General features: G+C 43.6%; 1 protein-coding gene across 4 annotated transcripts in view; it reads right to left on the bottom strand.

Annotated features, from left to right (window-relative positions):
- The window catches only part of Pecam1 (platelet and endothelial cell adhesion molecule 1), a 73,165-nt gene that overhangs the window by 19,293 nt on the left and 36,858 nt on the right, over nt 1-17,014 (bottom strand). For all 4 annotated transcript variants that reach the window (XM_013359918.3, XM_040268584.2, XM_078041876.1 and 1 more), the window contains 10 exons: nt 16,063-16,356; nt 14,135-14,440; nt 12,038-12,319; nt 9,505-9,753; nt 7,934-8,209; nt 6,012-6,299; nt 5,235-5,342; nt 4,143-4,170; nt 3,286-3,359; nt 963-1,016 (listed from right to left, as the gene is read on the bottom strand). In XM_013359918.3, the coding sequence (XP_013215372.1) occupies nt 963-1,016; nt 3,286-3,359; nt 4,143-4,170; nt 5,235-5,342; nt 6,012-6,299; nt 7,934-8,209; nt 9,505-9,753; nt 12,038-12,319; nt 14,135-14,440; nt 16,063-16,356 (1,959 nt within the window). The remainder of the gene's footprint in view (nt 1-962; nt 1,017-3,285; nt 3,360-4,142; nt 4,171-5,234; nt 5,343-6,011; nt 6,300-7,933; nt 8,210-9,504; nt 9,754-12,037; nt 12,320-14,134; nt 14,441-16,062; nt 16,357-17,014) is intronic.

The raw sequence follows: 17,014 nt of genomic DNA, 5'->3' as shown, positions 1-17,014 counted from the left end.
ACTACACAATGATCCTGTAGTCAAGGATACTTTACAAAAACAGGGTTTTACAGAATTCTTTTATATCTTTAGGAGTTTTGACTCCCATGATTGCAGCCTAGATGGAAAGGAACTTGACGAAAGATGATTTAGTCTGACTTCACTGAGTTTGCACACTATCTATTGTTGATCATCTTGAAAAATCTCCAAGTTGTCCAGGCATGGTGGACAACTGTAATCCTAGAAACTTGGGAGGCTGAGGCAGGAGGATCACAAGTTCAAGGACAAAGTTGCCTCAGCAACTCACTAAGACCCTGTCTTAAAATAAAATTAAATAAACAAACAATAAATAGACAAACAAACAAACAAACAAATAGCTGGGGATATAACTCAGTGGTAAAAGCCGCTCGTGGGTTCGATCCTCAGTATCAAAAAAAAAAAAAAAAAAAGAATATCCAAGTCAACTATCCAAGAGGAAGGACATCCTGCTTCCTTATTTGATAGTTCCCTCTGAATCTGGACATTGCTTTTTAGGTAGGACCGATTCACCCTTAAGTTGGTTATCACTAGGGACATTAGGTAGCATCTTTAAAGGAAGCACTTAATCATCTCCATCTTACACACCAGTTAGTCACAGAGTCATCACGAGGGCTGGGAGGTTATCTAGTCACCTTCAAGTTTTAGTTTTCTTTTCCTGTGGGTCTTTCTTTTTTTTTTTTTCTTAGGGAGGAGTTACTGAACTCAGGGGCACTCAACCACTGAGTCACATCCCAGCTCTATTTTGTACTTTATTGAGAGACAGGATCTCACTGAGTTGCTTAGCGCCTTGCTTTTGCTGAGGCTGGCTTTGAACTCATGATCCTCCTGCCTCAGCTTCCCGAGCCACTGGGATTACAGGCATGCGCCACGGTGCCCAGCTACCTATGGTTTTTTTTTTTTTTTTTTAATGTGAAAGTTTCTAATAAAACTCTTAGAATACTTACCTTTATTTTCATTTAGTGGTTTCATTGCATGGTTTCCAACATCATCGCCATAACCTAATTAAAAAATAACCATTAGTTAGGATGAGTGATAATGGAAATTCTCATTTTCTATAATTTTTAAAAAATTCAATACCACTCACATCGTCAAGCATGACTTCTTTAGTGGTGTAAGTGACTAAGAGTCATGTCTCTGGGCCTCCTCCTTGGTCTCCCTGTGGGCCCCAAGACCTGCTAGGTGGTCTTCTCCTAACACCAGTGGAACCCCTACCATCAAAGGGTGAGAGGCATGGGTGGGAAGGGGCACTTTTGTTGGGAATTCAAAATTGTCCAATGTGAGCAAATAGCTTGATTTCTGGACTATTCCCTTTCTTGAAGGGACCAGTCAGTAACGACATGAAGGAGACTGGTTAAATAATCCTCTCTGGTTGGAGCTTGGATTGATATCACCTTAGTGAGTATAGATTAAAAAACAAATAAACAAACAAAAACCTTTGGGGTAGGGATACAGCTCAGTGGTGGAGTGCTTGCCTAGCATGCATGAGGCACTGGGTTCAATTCTCAGCACCACATGTAAATAAATAAAAGGTCCATCAACAACTAAAAAAAATATTTTAAAAAGATAATTCTTACAAATGTTATAAATACTATTCTTGAAGAACACACGATTTTCTATCATGTATTTGAACTAATTGATACTATGATTACTAAAATCATAAAATCCATGCAGAGACAAGAGAATAAGAACAAGAGAACACAGCAAGAGAATGTAAGAAATGGAGTATCTTCTACATTTTGAAAAATTAGAAGAAAATCTTATATTTTAATATAACTATATCAATATAAAGCACTGCTGTATTTAGTGGCAATGATATAATATACCAACAGAGCCCCCCTTATACCAAAAAGGTATTATTTTCTCTATAGCAGTAGATTACTTTGTTCAAAATATTCAGTACATTTTTTGAAAACAGTTTCTCTGGTTCTTTTTTCTTTTTTCCAGTTCTAGGGATTGAACCCAGGGCCTTGTGCACGCTAGGCAAGCACTCTACCACTGACTACATCTCCCCCCCACCACTGTTGTTCAAATTTTATTCTGAGATAGGGTCTCACTAAGTTGCCCAGGCTGGCCTCAAACTTGTGATCTTCCTGCCTCAGTCTCCTGAGTCACTGGGATTTCAGGCATGTGCCTCTACACCTGACTTCTTCTGCTTTCCTTTTTTTCTGTAGTGCCAAGGATGGAACCCAGGGCTCCGCCCATGCTAAGTGAGCATCTATCACTGAGCTACACCACCAGCCCCCTACTCAACTCTTTTTATTTTATTTTATATTGAGACAGGGTCTTGCTAAGTTGCCTAGGGCCTCGTTAAATTGCTCAGGTTGGTCTTGAACTTGCCATCCTCCCTTCAACCTCTCGATTCACTAGGATGTACAGGCACGTACCACCATACCTGGGCCCCTGCTCAATTCTTAAAACATATCTCCCTGTAAAATACATATCTTAGAAACACCTTATTTTGGGCTGGGGCTGGGGCTCAGTGGTAGAGCACTTGCCTAGCATGCATGAGGCACTGGGTTCGATCCTCAGCACCACATAAAAATAAACAAATAAAATAAAGGCATTCTGTCCATCTACAACTACAAAAAAAAAAAAATAAAGAAAAGAAATACCTTATTTTGTGAGACATTGTTACAGAATTGAAAGAAATACCTTATTTTGTGAAACATTGTTACAGAATTGGAAAAGAACATAGGCATTCTATTTCCAAAACTGCTGAAAAAGAAAGAGAATTGTTCCAAAAATGATTTGGGACGGGACTTTTGTGGGACATAATTATAGCCCAATGGGGGTTGCTAAATTGCTGGGGCAACTTTTTCACAGATGTAACAGGATTAAGAACTGCTGGGACTGTCCACCCACACTGTTGGCGCAGACCTGTAAGCTTGGGAGAAACCTCAAAACAAGTATCTTGTGCTTGTAGTAATTCCACCTGAGAAGAGGTTTTATCCGGGCTCTAATCTGCTCTCTGGTCCCTGCCTTACACGTGCAGGCTGTTTCTCATGGGTAGTATTCAAAGTATTTGAAGGCTACAAGGCATTAGCGTTTTCTCCAGGTTTCATTCAACAGGAAGTTTAGAAGGTGGTGAAAATAGAATAAAATGTTCTGTCTTCTTTCCTTTAAAGTTTTTGTTTTGCTTATTAGCTCACCGTCTAATGCCTGATTAGATAAGTACCCCTGCTAGAAGCCAGGGTTTCCCTTCTAACTCTAACCCCACCCACTTTAGTTGGTAAAACTCTTGGCAACTGAAGGAAACCAGGACTTTACCATAATGGCTGTTGGCTTCGATATTGGGATCCGACATCTTCTCATTGTTGGAGTTCAGAAGTGGTACTGCTGGCCTTAAAATTAAAGTTGAAAAGGAAGAAAAAAAAACATAGAATTATTTTTAAATATAATGAAATACAGTCTAAACATAATATATTATATATATATAAATATATCATTATATAGATAGATAGATAGATAGATATAGATATGTACACACATATATATTTCTCCCCCCTCTCTAACCCCAAATTAACAAAATCGATAAAGGAAGATCACGAGAAAGCAGAAGGAGCTTTTCAAAGGAAAGAAAGTTTCACTCTTCCATTTGGAAAACTAACAAGTTCTTTAGCTCTAAATGATTGACTGAACTTTTTGCTGTTAAACTAAGAGACAGGGCCAAGGAGTTCTTTATCTGATGCCCTTAGTTTCATGAATGCATTCCTGTGCTGGTTTCTCTCCATAACACAGCAATAATATCTATAGCCTTGGATTTTGTTTTTCAAGAATGATAAAAGTAAAATAATATTTTTTAAAGGCCATTTCTATTTTTCCAAGTAAATAAAAAATTTAAATGCTCCTCTATTACCATTATAATTTGGTATGGAAAAGAGGATTTCACAAATAATAGTCTAAGAAGGACATGATCTCAGAATAAGACCATTCTCTCCCATGGAAGGACAGATGGCAGTCTTCTACAAAGACACACACACACACACACACACACACACACACAACTCTTCCTTTTTCTGATTTTGCCAAGAACCACTGAAAACCTCCTAATGACCAGACTCTCCCTACAGAAAAGTCCACCCATGCCCACAAAAACAGGTGCGCCCTCTTACAAAGACACTGACCTGGACATCTCCACGGGCATCTGTTTGGCTTTAAAAAAGGAAAGAGAAAAACCAAAGTCAGGGTAAGGTGCCTGTATCCACAGCAGATAGTAATAGTCATTTCAGTGACATTTGACTTGCATACCCATTAAAAAAAGAGAAAGAAAATAAAGTTAAGTACATTCACAATTTTCAGAGAGATAGAGAAGAGAAAGAAGGAGTTGTTCTCCTGGTCAAAGAGATTTCACATCCACTTTCCAGATAAACCACATTGTGACTCTCTGAGCCAGATGTGGTTTTTGCTGGTGAGATGTGATGGAGATGGGGGCAATGGCACAGGGGGCAGATCGATCAGATAACTGGGCAGCTGTTTCTTTGGTTCAAGACAATCTCAAAAAGTAAAGGCTAAATCAATCCCTGTGTTTTTAATTCCAAGCTGGCCGAAGACCAAGGCCAGCGGCAGACTTGGGAATGGTTTGTTTGGGAGCCTGTCTCTTCCCAGGGAATTATAGTTTTCCTGCCTGAGAAAAAACACACGGCCCCTCCCTGCTCATCCCAGCGGGCCCCCGCTCATCCCAGGCACCAGCACCAGAGTCTCCCCCAAAGAACCCAACCTTACCCTATGAAAAAATTTCTTTGCAGAAATCATTGATTCTGTGCCCTTTTCCTTGAGTCTGGGCCAGCTGACCTGAGTCCTGAGTGCCAGCAGGTGTTCCTGGCTCCCCACCCATGCCTGGCCCCCAAGCACAGGGTAGAAACCATTGCCCAACTGGCAAATTATTTGGGAAGCTTTCAGGGTGTGTGTTAGAGAACTGGAAGTGGCCAAACCCCACAGAAACAGCTTCTCTGATCACATGAAGATGCAACTTCCCTCCACGTTCCCTCGTGGGCCCGCCCAAGGAGGAAAGCAGCCCCTTTCATTTTGCCTAGCTACATCCAGGGGCGACAGAAGCCCCACACCCACCAAGGCTAGATCTTTGGTTGTCAAGGTAACACCCCAAGGAGAAAAACCAGGTGCACCTCCCCAGCTCCCTCTAGGGCACTGTACATCCGAGCTGCGTTCTCAGCCAGGACAACCTGTCATAAATAATGGAAGGAAGCAACTGTGCTCACCCTTGGCTTTCTTCAGAAAATAGCATTTGGCCCCAACTATCAAGGTGGCGATGATCACTCCAATGACGACCACTGCAATGAGTCCTTTCTTCCATGGGGCAAGAAAGACTGGAAATGGAGGGGAAAAAAAAGAAAGAAAGAAAGAAAGAAATATATCGGTTCTTCCTGGGTCGGCAGGAAATGATATCAGGTAAATCATCAAATGGAGACTGATCCTTACAATCCTTATAACTGGTATCTTTCCTTAGCATCTACCTCTGAGGGATGCTGAACTCATAGTTGGTGGGGAACTTGCTGCTTCTGCTATAATCCAAAGCCAGCTATGATCTTCAAGGTGGGATCAAACTGAGTGTGCTGGGGTAGACCCCATTTTGGGGTGTCTGATCAGCTCTCCTCCTGCTTTAGGAAACCACCCTCACACCTATAGGTGGACTCCCCAGCCATGTCCATTCTGCATGACCCCATCCCCTTGGCCACAGGGATCCCGTGGGCAAATATTTGACCCAAAGTTGAGTTATTTAGAGTCTTTTTGCCAAGAATTTGGAATTGGGACTTCATGAAATACTCCTGATTTCTTATAGCACCCAACTCCTCTTTTTTACCCAAGTTAATTTGAATGGGTTTCTGTCACTTTATAGACACAGAGCTTGAGGATGTTGTTCTCTTGACCCTCAGTCACCTGAGCTGACCTCCCACCCACTCCCTCTTACAAGGGGTATGATTTGTGTCCTTGCCCCTTGGAGCCCATGCGTACCCGCTGTGGAGATCCCAACTCACCTCTGACTGCCAGGGTGTTGCTTTGGGGGCTGCTTCGCTGCGGGCTGGCTCTGTTGGAAGCCGTGCAGTAGTACTGTCCCTCTTGCTCCTTGCTAACCTTTGTCTTGCGCCAATGTGCATTGGTTTCATTTGTGACTACTTGATAGAAGGGTTTGTCCTCCATTTCTTTGTAAAACTTATATGTGATCGGACCAGTCCCTTCAGCCACTGTGCATAGAAGCACAATCTCCTCCCCAGACTCCACCTCCTGACTCGCCAGGATAGAAAGTCTGACCTCATTCACCGGGGCTGGAAAGCAGGAAAAGGATTAGGACTGAGTGAAGAAGGGGGACAGAGAAGGAACCTAAAGTGACCACAGCCCATGGCCAGCCTCCCTCCCAGGCTGTGACTTGGACTTGGCTTGTGCTTTTAATTTAAGTTGCTCCTTTCATCCCACCTTTTTCATGCTCCCGTCCCTGATTAGCCTAGAAGGCAGTAATGGACACCTCCTGTCCTCACTAATGGATTAAACGTAAGACACTAGGGGACACCTCCATTCACTCACCAATTTGCGCATTATTGACTAGTCGGCTCAACTATCAAGCTAACTTGTATGTTCTATTGTGTGTGTGTGTGTGTGTGTGTGTGTGTGTGTGTGTTTGCAAGATGAAAAGACTGGAGATGGACAGTGGTGATGGCTAGCCAACAATGGGAATGTGCTTCATGCCACCAAACTCTACACTAAAAAATGGCTAAGAGGGTAAATTCACAGTGTGCATATTTTATCACAACTTAAAAAACAAAAGCAAAAGATGAAGCAGGTCATAAAGTGGTTGGGAAACTCCCAGTTAAGACTCCAAAGACACCCCCAGGTAAGCGCGAAAAGCACCCACGAATCAATTTCAGCTTTCAGGGGTAGGAAACCAAGATGGCAGCACCACCACCCATCAGCTCTTTGCTCTGAGCCTTAGTTGCTGTGTCGTAAAACAAGAATACCACTCCTACTACTCTCTGGTGATTGTGGGTCTTAATTAGAATAATTCACTACAATACTTCACACAGGGTTAGATGTATGGTCAGAGCTCAGTAAATGTTAGCCACTAATATTGACCCAAATTAACCAATGAATTCACATGGGGTTCAGCATTTGCCTTTTCATGAATCCTGAGACCTCAAAACCCCACTTCTTCTCAATGATACAGCCACTAGGTTAATCTTCACAAGAACCCATTCTTACCATGTCCTTCTTCCCTCTTCTGGCTCTTTTTTGCAAGCATAATATGCAGTTAATAAGCCATGTTAATGATTATCACGCAGCCATTAAACAAAAGGGAACAAAGGACAGTGAAGACGATGCCTTATTAAACTTCTTACAACTGGATGCAAAATATCTAAAAAGTGCAAGCAATGGTGCTCCTAAGTCTTCTATGAGGCACAAGATAGAGACTTAAGGAAAAATACCCATCCTTAAGACGATGGTACATTTCTCTTGAGTATGAGAATCCCAGGTACATATTAGCAATTCCCAGGAGATCACACCTGTAGCTCTGATTGCTACAGGTTCTACACATGACAGAATTGCTCCACCAGGGTCCACTACAGAGAAGAGCTCTGGCCTATGATTCTCAGGGATAGTTCTCAGTTCAACTGAAAAAGAGCAAGAGTTAAGGAAACCCAAACACACAACTTCAGGCTTCCTCAAGTCCTGCATATGCTATTCTAGCCATTCACTTGAAAGGTCTGAAAAGAGATTACACTGGCTGCATCATATTTTCCTGACCCATGACTGGGGTTTGCTTTAATGTATATTGGGTTTATGGATTTCATACAAATATCACCCATTTCTCTTCTTGTCCCCACAATCCCTGGGCAACTCCAAACCCTCCAAAGGTGACCAAAGACCCCAACCCGACATGATTTCTTTTTATAATACAGCAACTTACCTATCACCTTGACCCTCAGAACCTCACTGACCATTCCGGGGAGGGAATGGCAGTTATCTGTGGCACACTGGTAATCTACATCCTGGGTTGGTTTGTCTTCGAATACTGCAGGATCCTTGGAGAGCTTCGTCTGTACTTCTACATCATGAGTGGCTTTCAAAAGGCGATAAGAAATAGGTGACGTTCCATTGATCGAATGGCAGCTGATTCTTATGGTCTGTCCTTTTATGATCTCAGACTTGGCATCATGAAATATCCTGGGCTTGGAGAGCTTTTCTAGAACAACAGAGGGAAATTGTACAAATGGGACTGAAGCAATGAATCCAACCCAAGACACTGCTTCTTCAAACTCTGGGTTTTTCTCTCTCTGTCACCATGGTAATTTCAAATGCCTGCCTGCTTACTGATTTTTAAGGGACTTCTAGAAGACAAGACTGTCCATGCAGAGTGTGTGTGTGTGTGTGTGTGTGTGTGTGTGTGTGTGTGTGTGTGTTAATAAGGGAGAGGGAAAAAGAAGGGCCCTAGTCCAACTAAAGAATAATACAAATTCAAGGAAATCATTATAGCCTCATAAGTGCATGTTTATATTTTAAAACTTCTTACATGCACATATATACAGTATTTTTCTGTGTGTTAAGCAAAGATACAGGAAAGTATGGAAAGCACCCAAACAGAATACATTTTGAAACAAACTCTTTTCAGTGCCTCAGCCATTCCTTATATGTAAATTACCTGCCTCAAGAGATAAGAATGCTTCTAGGTCAATTTTTGAAGTTAGCCTATTGATAAACCTTATGAGATGAAATCACCAGTGACCTCCTCCCAAGAGCAGCAATGATAAAAAAAAAAAAAGGTAAAATATAGTGACCCACATTCATCTCTTGCATTCTTTCCTTTGAGTTGGATTTAGAGACTTGGAAACAGGCTGGTTCAATTGTGACTAAAATCTCAGCTGGATAAGCCACAGCCACCAATGAAACTGCAGCACGGTGATTGAGTAATAGCTTGATGGGGGTTTCGTATTCACATCATGGTCCAGGGCTCAGCAGCATCAGCATCACCAATGCACTAGCTGGATGGGTAGCATCTGGCCCCCTCCTGACCTACTGTTTTAACCGGATCTCGGGTACACATTTAAGTGCCAGAAGCCCGGCTCTATTGTCCGCCCATTGGAAGTCCTGCCCCTTCTGATTAGCTGGGATAAGGATAAATTCTGGAACTTAGATCTTAGTATTTAGTGCTGACTCAGCAGTGTTTCCTCCCTGGCCTTTCAAGTGACCGCCTGCACCAGCAGCCAGAATCTTGTCAATTCTGAGGCCACACCATCGGCGTGAAGGCGCAATAAAGTCTTGAACTTGATCCTGGCGGACAAACGACAATTTCCTTATATTGCCTCTCACATGGACTCTGGGCAAGAACACCCTCCTGCTCTGTGTGGAATCTCGATTTCCCACCTCTTTCCTTCCAATTCTTGCCCTGCCTAAGTCTGATCTGCCTTCAGACCCGAGACTCCTGCAGCGGGAGATCCGCTCCCTTCCTCCCACTCTCGGGGCTGGCGAGGACCCACTCACCACACACGGTGATCTGGACTGTGTTGCTTTCCTTGACCACTTTGCCGATGCCTGCGGTGCAGGTGTACCTGCCACTGTCCCACTCAAAGGCGATCTTGGTGAAGTTCTGGTCCTGCGACACAATCACTCCGTCCCTCTGGATGGTGAAGTTGGCTAGAGGTGCTCCTAGGATGGAGCATGACAAGCTCAACATCTCACCTTGGTCTAGACGGATGGAGGAAGATTCCAGCTTCGGCTTGGAAAACAGTTCTGAAAAACAGCCAGGAGGAAGGAGACGGTGTGTCTGGGTTCCTGCCCCTGGAAGGGGCAGTGTGGCCCTGGCAGAACCAACTCCATCTTCCTGCAGAAGGTCTTTGCTTCTCATTTACCTGATGAGCACAACTTTTAAAGGGTTAGACTTATTCTGGGCCTGGGTCTCCAGGACAGGCTCTCCTCGCCTGCTGATCCACTGATTTCACAGACATAGATAAGAGAAGGGTTGCAATTTGTAATGTGGCAATTATTGATGCATGGATTTACCGAATTCTTTGTTTATTCACACAGTTCATTCCACAAGAACTTATTGCAGGCAATCTCTGGGACAGGTACCTGCTAGGCACTGGGGAGACAGCAGTGCACAAAGAACAATTATTGACTTGAAAGCATTTACATCTAGTGGGTAGTTCTGACAAGGTGTTGACAGCAGAGCCTGTAGAAGGGACACTGAACTTCACCTTGGGAAATCAGGGAATGGTCTCTGGGAGAAAGTTATCCAGGGAAAGTGTCCTAGGCAGCATGTGTGAGTCCATTAAGACTATAACAAACTGCCACAGACTGGTCTGTCTGTGTCCATGTGGTCCTCAAAGGCACAACCTGGTCTCGGGCAGCTTCTATTCCCAATAACTTGCCCAGAATACAGAAGGAGCTTGATATATGTTGACTCAATACTTTTCTCTAATGAGATAATATAAATCCCATCAGTGAAAAATGTCATGAGCCATCAAATTATCTGTCATTCTCAATAATTCACTAAATTTCCAGCAGACACTGGAATTCCAGACTGCTGCTGGAATTAACCTATATGCCACTCACCCAGATGAGTAGCTGGCGGCCTCCGACCTATGACACTGGGGACTGTGGCTGTGCCTGGACACTCAGTGGAGGGCTTAATGAAAGAGTGAAGGAACAGACACAAGCATGAATGGACACTTCTGCTGAGGGACCAAGAAGAGCCTGTCCTCTCTGTTTCTGTTAAATAACAATTGTATCGAATTCCTACTATGGCCAGGTGCTGTTCCAGGTGTTAAGGAGATAGCATTGGCTAGGGATGTAGCTCAGTGGTAGGATGCTTGAGTAGTATGCATGAGGCCCTGGCTTCAATCCCCAGCACCACCAAAAAAAAAAAAAAAAATTAAAGATAAAAATATTAAATAAAATGGATAATTGGTTCTGCTCTCAGCAGCTTACATTCTAATGGCTGAATACATCCAATAAACAAGAGAAACAGAGTATATATGTATATATTTTTAGTAATAAGTATTTTAGAGAAAAATGAAGCCAGGTGAGGGGGTAGGAATCAGAGGGAACTTTCAAGCACACAGGTTTGGAAATCAGACAGTCTGGGGGGTGACTCTTATTCTGCCACCTGGTGACCCTTCTAATCCTTAGGTGAGTTACTAATCTCCCGGTCTCGGTTTTCATATCCATAAAGTGGTATCAAAATAACTATCACGTAGAATTGTTTCAAGCACTAAATAAAAACATGTATAAACCTATCACAGTGTTCCACAATGGGAAATTATTACTATTATTTTTTTCCTGACCTATATTGTAGGAACTACTGGGAATGTAACATAGTGCTTGGCACAGAAGAAAGATAAATGCAGTATGATCATAGATACATAGTAAATATTCTTTGAGTGCTTATTCTGTACAATGCATTGTGCTAACACTTAAGAGCATAGTTGGGCTGGGGATGTGGCTCAAGCGGTAGTACTGGCATGCACAGGGTGCTGGGTTTGATCCTCAGCACCACATACAAACAAAGACGTTGTGTCCGCCGAGAACTAAAAAATAAATATGTAAAATTCTCTCTCTCTCTCTCCTCTCTCACTCTCTCTTTAAAAAAAAAAAAAAAAGATGTTGTGTCCACCGAAAACTAAAAAATAAATATTAAAAAATTCTCTCTCCCTCTCTCTCTCTCTCTAAAAAAAAAGAGCAGAGTTATTTAATCACTATAATAGTCCTATAAGGTGAGTGCCATCATCTCCATCTCTCAGAGTGAGGTGAAGTCAATAACTCACCCAAGGACACAGAAGTAGTGAGTGGCAGGGTTGGGGTCTGTCGTGAGAACCTGAGTACTCAACCAACACAGCAGACTGCCGACTCTCTGTGTGTTGGCTTTCCCCCACCAGCATCAAAGGCCAGCTGAGCACATTCATTCAGAGGAGAAGGGGCAGGAAGAGTCTCCATTCTTACTGGCCATCCTGGATGGTAGCACACTTGCTTCCTGAGCCCACCATTTGCAAACACTCTCCTGCAGCAGCAGCCCTACCTGTTATGTTGACCACGATGCTGCTGACCTTGGAAATGCGGCTGGACTCCACTTTGCAGGTGTAGTTGCCGTTGTGCTCCACCATGGCCATTTCTGAGTAGACCGCCTCGGGGTTCTTTCTGTTGGTGTTGGTGGCCACGATCTTCTTGTCCTTCTGGATGATGATTTCCGGCATTTCATGGGCCAGGTGTGTCACTTGAATCGTGCACTTAATGTGGAGCTGTTCTCCTTCTGTGATCATTCCAGGGGGGCTGATGTGGAATTTGGGGATAGAGAAGGACTCTACAAGAACAGCGGACAAGCCGGTCAGACTCGGGTTCAATCCAGCACTTCCTACTCTTTTTGCTTTCTGCTGCTCCTGTTTTTCCCACTGTTTCTCAACTGATTTTTTAAAAATTATACATGGACACAATATCTTAATTTTGTTTATTCATTTATTTTATGTGGTGCTGAGGATCGAACCCAGGGTCTCACAGGTGCGAAGGCGAGCGATCTACCTCTGAGCCACAATCCCAGCCCCCTCAACTGATTTTAAAAACTCAACCTTGGGGCTGGGGCTGGGGCTCAGCGGTAGAGCTAGCACGTGCAAGGTCCAGGTTCGATTCTCAGCACCACGTAAAGATAAGTAAATAAAGTTATTGTCCAACTACAATTTAAAAAAAAAAAACAAAAAAATTCAACCTTTCCTCTCAATTCCTTCTTCTGGGTTGCTGATGCCCCTTTCCCTCTCACTTGTGTGCACCATTAGCTATGATGCTCTTTCTTTTTTATGGGGAGGCTATTGAGGATTGAACTCAGGGGCACTCAGCCACTGAGCCACCTCCTCAGCCCTATTTTTGTATTTTATTCAGAGACAGGGTCTCACTGAGTTGCTTAGCACCTTGCTTTTGCTGAGGCTGGCTATTCTATTTGATTTGTTAAAACACTGGCTATGGTTTACCCAATTGACTTCATAACCCACACAGTGAAAAACACTGTATTAATAAAATCTCAGATACCAGGATGTGGTATCTTCAAGGAAGCAGGGCTGTCCTCAGCACTGGTTCCCAGGTATACCCCAAAAACAAACTCACAGCATATATTACACTATACACTTCATTTATCTAACTCTGTAAGATAAAATGCTAACAGCAAATTTGGAGTGATACAACATTCATCAGTTTTTTTTTTCACTGTAGCCACTTAAATTTGTAATAAAACCGTGATTAAAAAAAAATAGCCTCCTTTTCCAAGCAAAAATTTAAAAAAGGTAGGCGTCTTTATAGAACATTCAACTTTATGGCTCTCTGGGGATGTGGTCATTTGCAGAGTTTCTCTGACAAACAGCTAATTTTTTTTTCATTTATGATTTATTTATTTTGTGGTACTGAGCATTGAGCTATATCCCCAGTCTTTTCTGTTTTTTATTTAGACACAGGATCTCACTAAGTTGCCCAAGCTGGCCTTGGACTTGTAATCCTCCTGGCTCAGCCTCCTAAGGTGCTGGTATCATAGGTATGTGCCATCACACTTGGCCTAATTCCTTTAATTTATAAAGGGCTAAAATAAATCATTAAGAAACAATAAAATGGGCAAAGTGTATGGAGAAGCCGTTTATGGGGGAAATATGCTAGACTCATGAACATAAAGAACATAACTCAACCTCACTAAAAAAATACATATTGGCTGGAGATGTAGCCCAGTGGAAGAGCACATGTCTAGCATGCATAAGGTGCCAGCTTCTTCCCAATGCCCTTCCTGCTGTCTGACTCTCAAAGGCTCAAAGCAGTGGCAGGTACACTTTGCATCAGTGTAGGGAGACATGGCCAGTATTTTAAAAAATGGAAATAGAATAGAAAACATCAAAGTTCATCATATATCTTAAAGATGAATATTATCTATGAAACTTTTGTTTAGGAAATAGACACATATAATTTCATACATATGAACTGTGTCACGGTCAAAAAGCTTGAAAAACACTAAGTGATTGAGATCAGGTTCAGTCCTGAGAACAGCAGCCCAGACAGAAGGACCAGCCCCTTCCCAGTTCTGGGCTCTCTCTCTCTCTCTCTACACCCAACCACAAACCGCAAAGAATAAGGAGAGCAGGACTCTGACCCCTCACGGTGACCAGTTCACTCCTGACGGGCTCTGAGACCTCAAAGTCCATCCCAGATAAGATCTTCGCTTGACAGCGGAATACTAAAATCAGGTCCTGCTCTTCAACCGGGAATTCCCATGTCACAAAATTCTGATTCTGAGAATTCTTCTCTTTTTTTTGCTTGACAATTTTTGTATGTATATCCAGTTTTTCAATGATGAAACGTATTGGGGCCTTTTCTTCTGGGACAGAACAATTGACTGTCACAAGCCCGCCTTCTATGGCCTCCTTCTTATCCAGTGTCACTCTGGGATCGGGCACTCCTTTGGAGAAAGAGAAAGTCCAGTTAGCACCAGTTTAACCTCATGTCACAAGTCTCCCTCAGGAGATCATAAGAGATATCAGGACTGGGACCCTGGGTGGTCAATTTTGTATGTCACAGTGGCCGACCCATCTGAGGGTTCTCCGCCTGCCCCAGACACCCAGCGCTACCTCCCAGGTAGTTAGTGTGTATGTGTCTGGCACAGTGCCAGGTACCTTGAAAAACAAACATGCCCTGGATGTGTTGCTGTTTTCAATGGCTCATAGTGCCCTTGGGAAGGTGGTACAATCCAATTCCCAACTGATACAGTATAAAGAGAAAAAAAGACAGCCAGTGTATATTAGTGTTACTCTGGTTGTTGTTATAATTTATTGAACACCAACCACAGGTGAGAGTGGATTTGAATTTACTTGATAAATATTTACTGAGTACATACAATGAGCCAGATTCTTTGGGATATAAAAATTGGCCAAATACTCTCACAATTTCACAGTGAAGCAGAGATATGTTTGAGAAAGTCACATGTTGCTCAGCCCAGGGCTGTATTCCGATAAATGCACTGTTAAGTGATTTCATCACATAGATGCAGCGCGTATCTACCCAAACTCAGATGGCTGTGGCAAAACTAGGTGGCATTACCTCTGGGACCACCGTCACCTGTGCAGTCCATCATTGACGGAAACATTTATACAGGAGGACGTGACTGTGTTGCAATAGAACATGTGCTGGAAATCATGCTCAGCACTCCACCTCTGTCAGACTTTATTTTTCCACAGTACCAGGGTGGAACCCAGCAAGCACTCTACTCCTGAGCTATGTCCCCAGGCCTTCATATTTTATTTTGAGACAGGGTCTTTCTAAATAGCTCAGTCTGGCCTCTACTTGTGATCCTCCTGCCTCAGTCTCCCAAGTACATAGGATCACAGGTGTGCACCACTGTGCTCAGGTACATGATCCTTCTAATGTTCTCAGTAACTCCATGAGCTGGGCATCATCTTCACTTTAATAATGAGGACTTTGACCTTTAGAGTGGTTAAAGGACTTGCCCAGACGGAAACCCAGGCAGAAAGACTGTAGAATCCAGTGTCTTAACACAAACCTGTGGCTTTTTTTTTTTTTTTTTTTTGTGTGTGTGTGTGTGTGTGTTGCTGGGGATTGAACCCAGGTCCTTGTGCATGCGAGGCAAGCACTCTACCAACTGAGCTATACCCTCAGCCCAAACCTATGGTCTTTCTATCAACAAATTCCCTTAACTACGGAGAGATCATAAGAGATATCAGGACTGGGCCCCTGGGAGGGGGATGGTCAATTTTGTATGGGAAAGTCATGTTTTTTCGAGACGAGATGAAGGAAAGGAATTTCTGGGAGAGGGATTCTCAAAATAAGAAAATAAATAAGGGTGGGGGGCGCGACTCAATGTTAGAATGGTTGCCAAAAAAGAAAATAAAAGAAAGCAGAGCCAGGCCTCATGCCTACATTTTCAGGTTAAGAAAACGCTGGCAGATGAGAGAAAAGGTGGCGGACGGACAGGTCAGCCAGTGGTACTCTCCATTCACAGTTGCTCTTCAGGCCGCTGCGTGGGTGACACTCATTTGCTGCCTACCTTCAAACCCTCGGACTCACCTTTCACGGAGACCTGGTACTCCTGCGTGGTTTTCTCCTTTTTGTTCAGGACCACAGTGCATTTGTACGTCCCCGAGTCGTAGACCCGGGCTGCGGGGATGAAGAGGCTCTCCGTGTTCTCCACAGAGGAGACGTTATGGAGCAACACGTCGTCCTTGTAGAACAGCATCAGGTGCTGGGGCCTGACCTGCAAGGTGCTGCTGATGTCCACCACGCACTTCAGGGTCAGGTTCTGCCCGTTTTTCACGGTCCAGTCGGGCAGGCTCTCCATCTGGATGGTGTTGATGGTGAAAGCTAAATGCAAAGACAGGTGGGGTGTGGGGGGCAGAGAAGCCTGTTAGCTCAGAACCACCCTGTCCTGGGGACCTCCACCCCGTCAGACGTGGCATCATCACATCCCATGCGGTACAGTGTCCTGGGATCCCAAATGCCTATGGGACCAAGCAATAATGACTCTGGGTAGTGGGCCAAAGAGGATGCTGTTGATACTAAGTTGCTCCTATTCCTACCAAGAGAAGGTGGCAGAGAGTGACAGAGAGCAAAGATGCATGCAGCTTGTAAACTGCCACATGGTGGTCCCAGGAGGAAGCACAGATGTCCAAGCCCTGGCTCGTCATTTACTGTGTGACCTTGGGCAGCTACCCTCTCTGAGCTCAGTTCCTTATCTCTAAAATAATAATACCCCATGAGGTTGTTATAACAGATTTACCAGAGAGCACCCAGCTCAGTGGCTGGCACATACCTGTGCTTAATAAATGGCAGCTGCCGGGCATTATGGTGCACACCCATAATCCCAGCGTCTTGGGAGGCTGAGGCAGGAGGATGGCAAGTTCAAAGCCAGCCTTAGCAAAAGTGAGGTGCTAGGCAACTCAATGAGACCCTGTCTCTAAATAAAATACAAAATAGGGCTGGGGATGTGGCTCAGTGGCTGAGTGCTCCCGAGTTCATTCCC

Source organism: Ictidomys tridecemlineatus, chromosome 3, assembly GCF_052094955.1.
Source record: "Ictidomys tridecemlineatus isolate mIctTri1 chromosome 3, mIctTri1.hap1, whole genome shotgun sequence".
Taxonomy (NCBI): domain Eukaryota; kingdom Metazoa; phylum Chordata; class Mammalia; order Rodentia; family Sciuridae; genus Ictidomys; species Ictidomys tridecemlineatus.
Note: the sequence above shows the minus strand (reverse complement) of the source record. Positions and strands in the feature narration are given on the sequence as shown.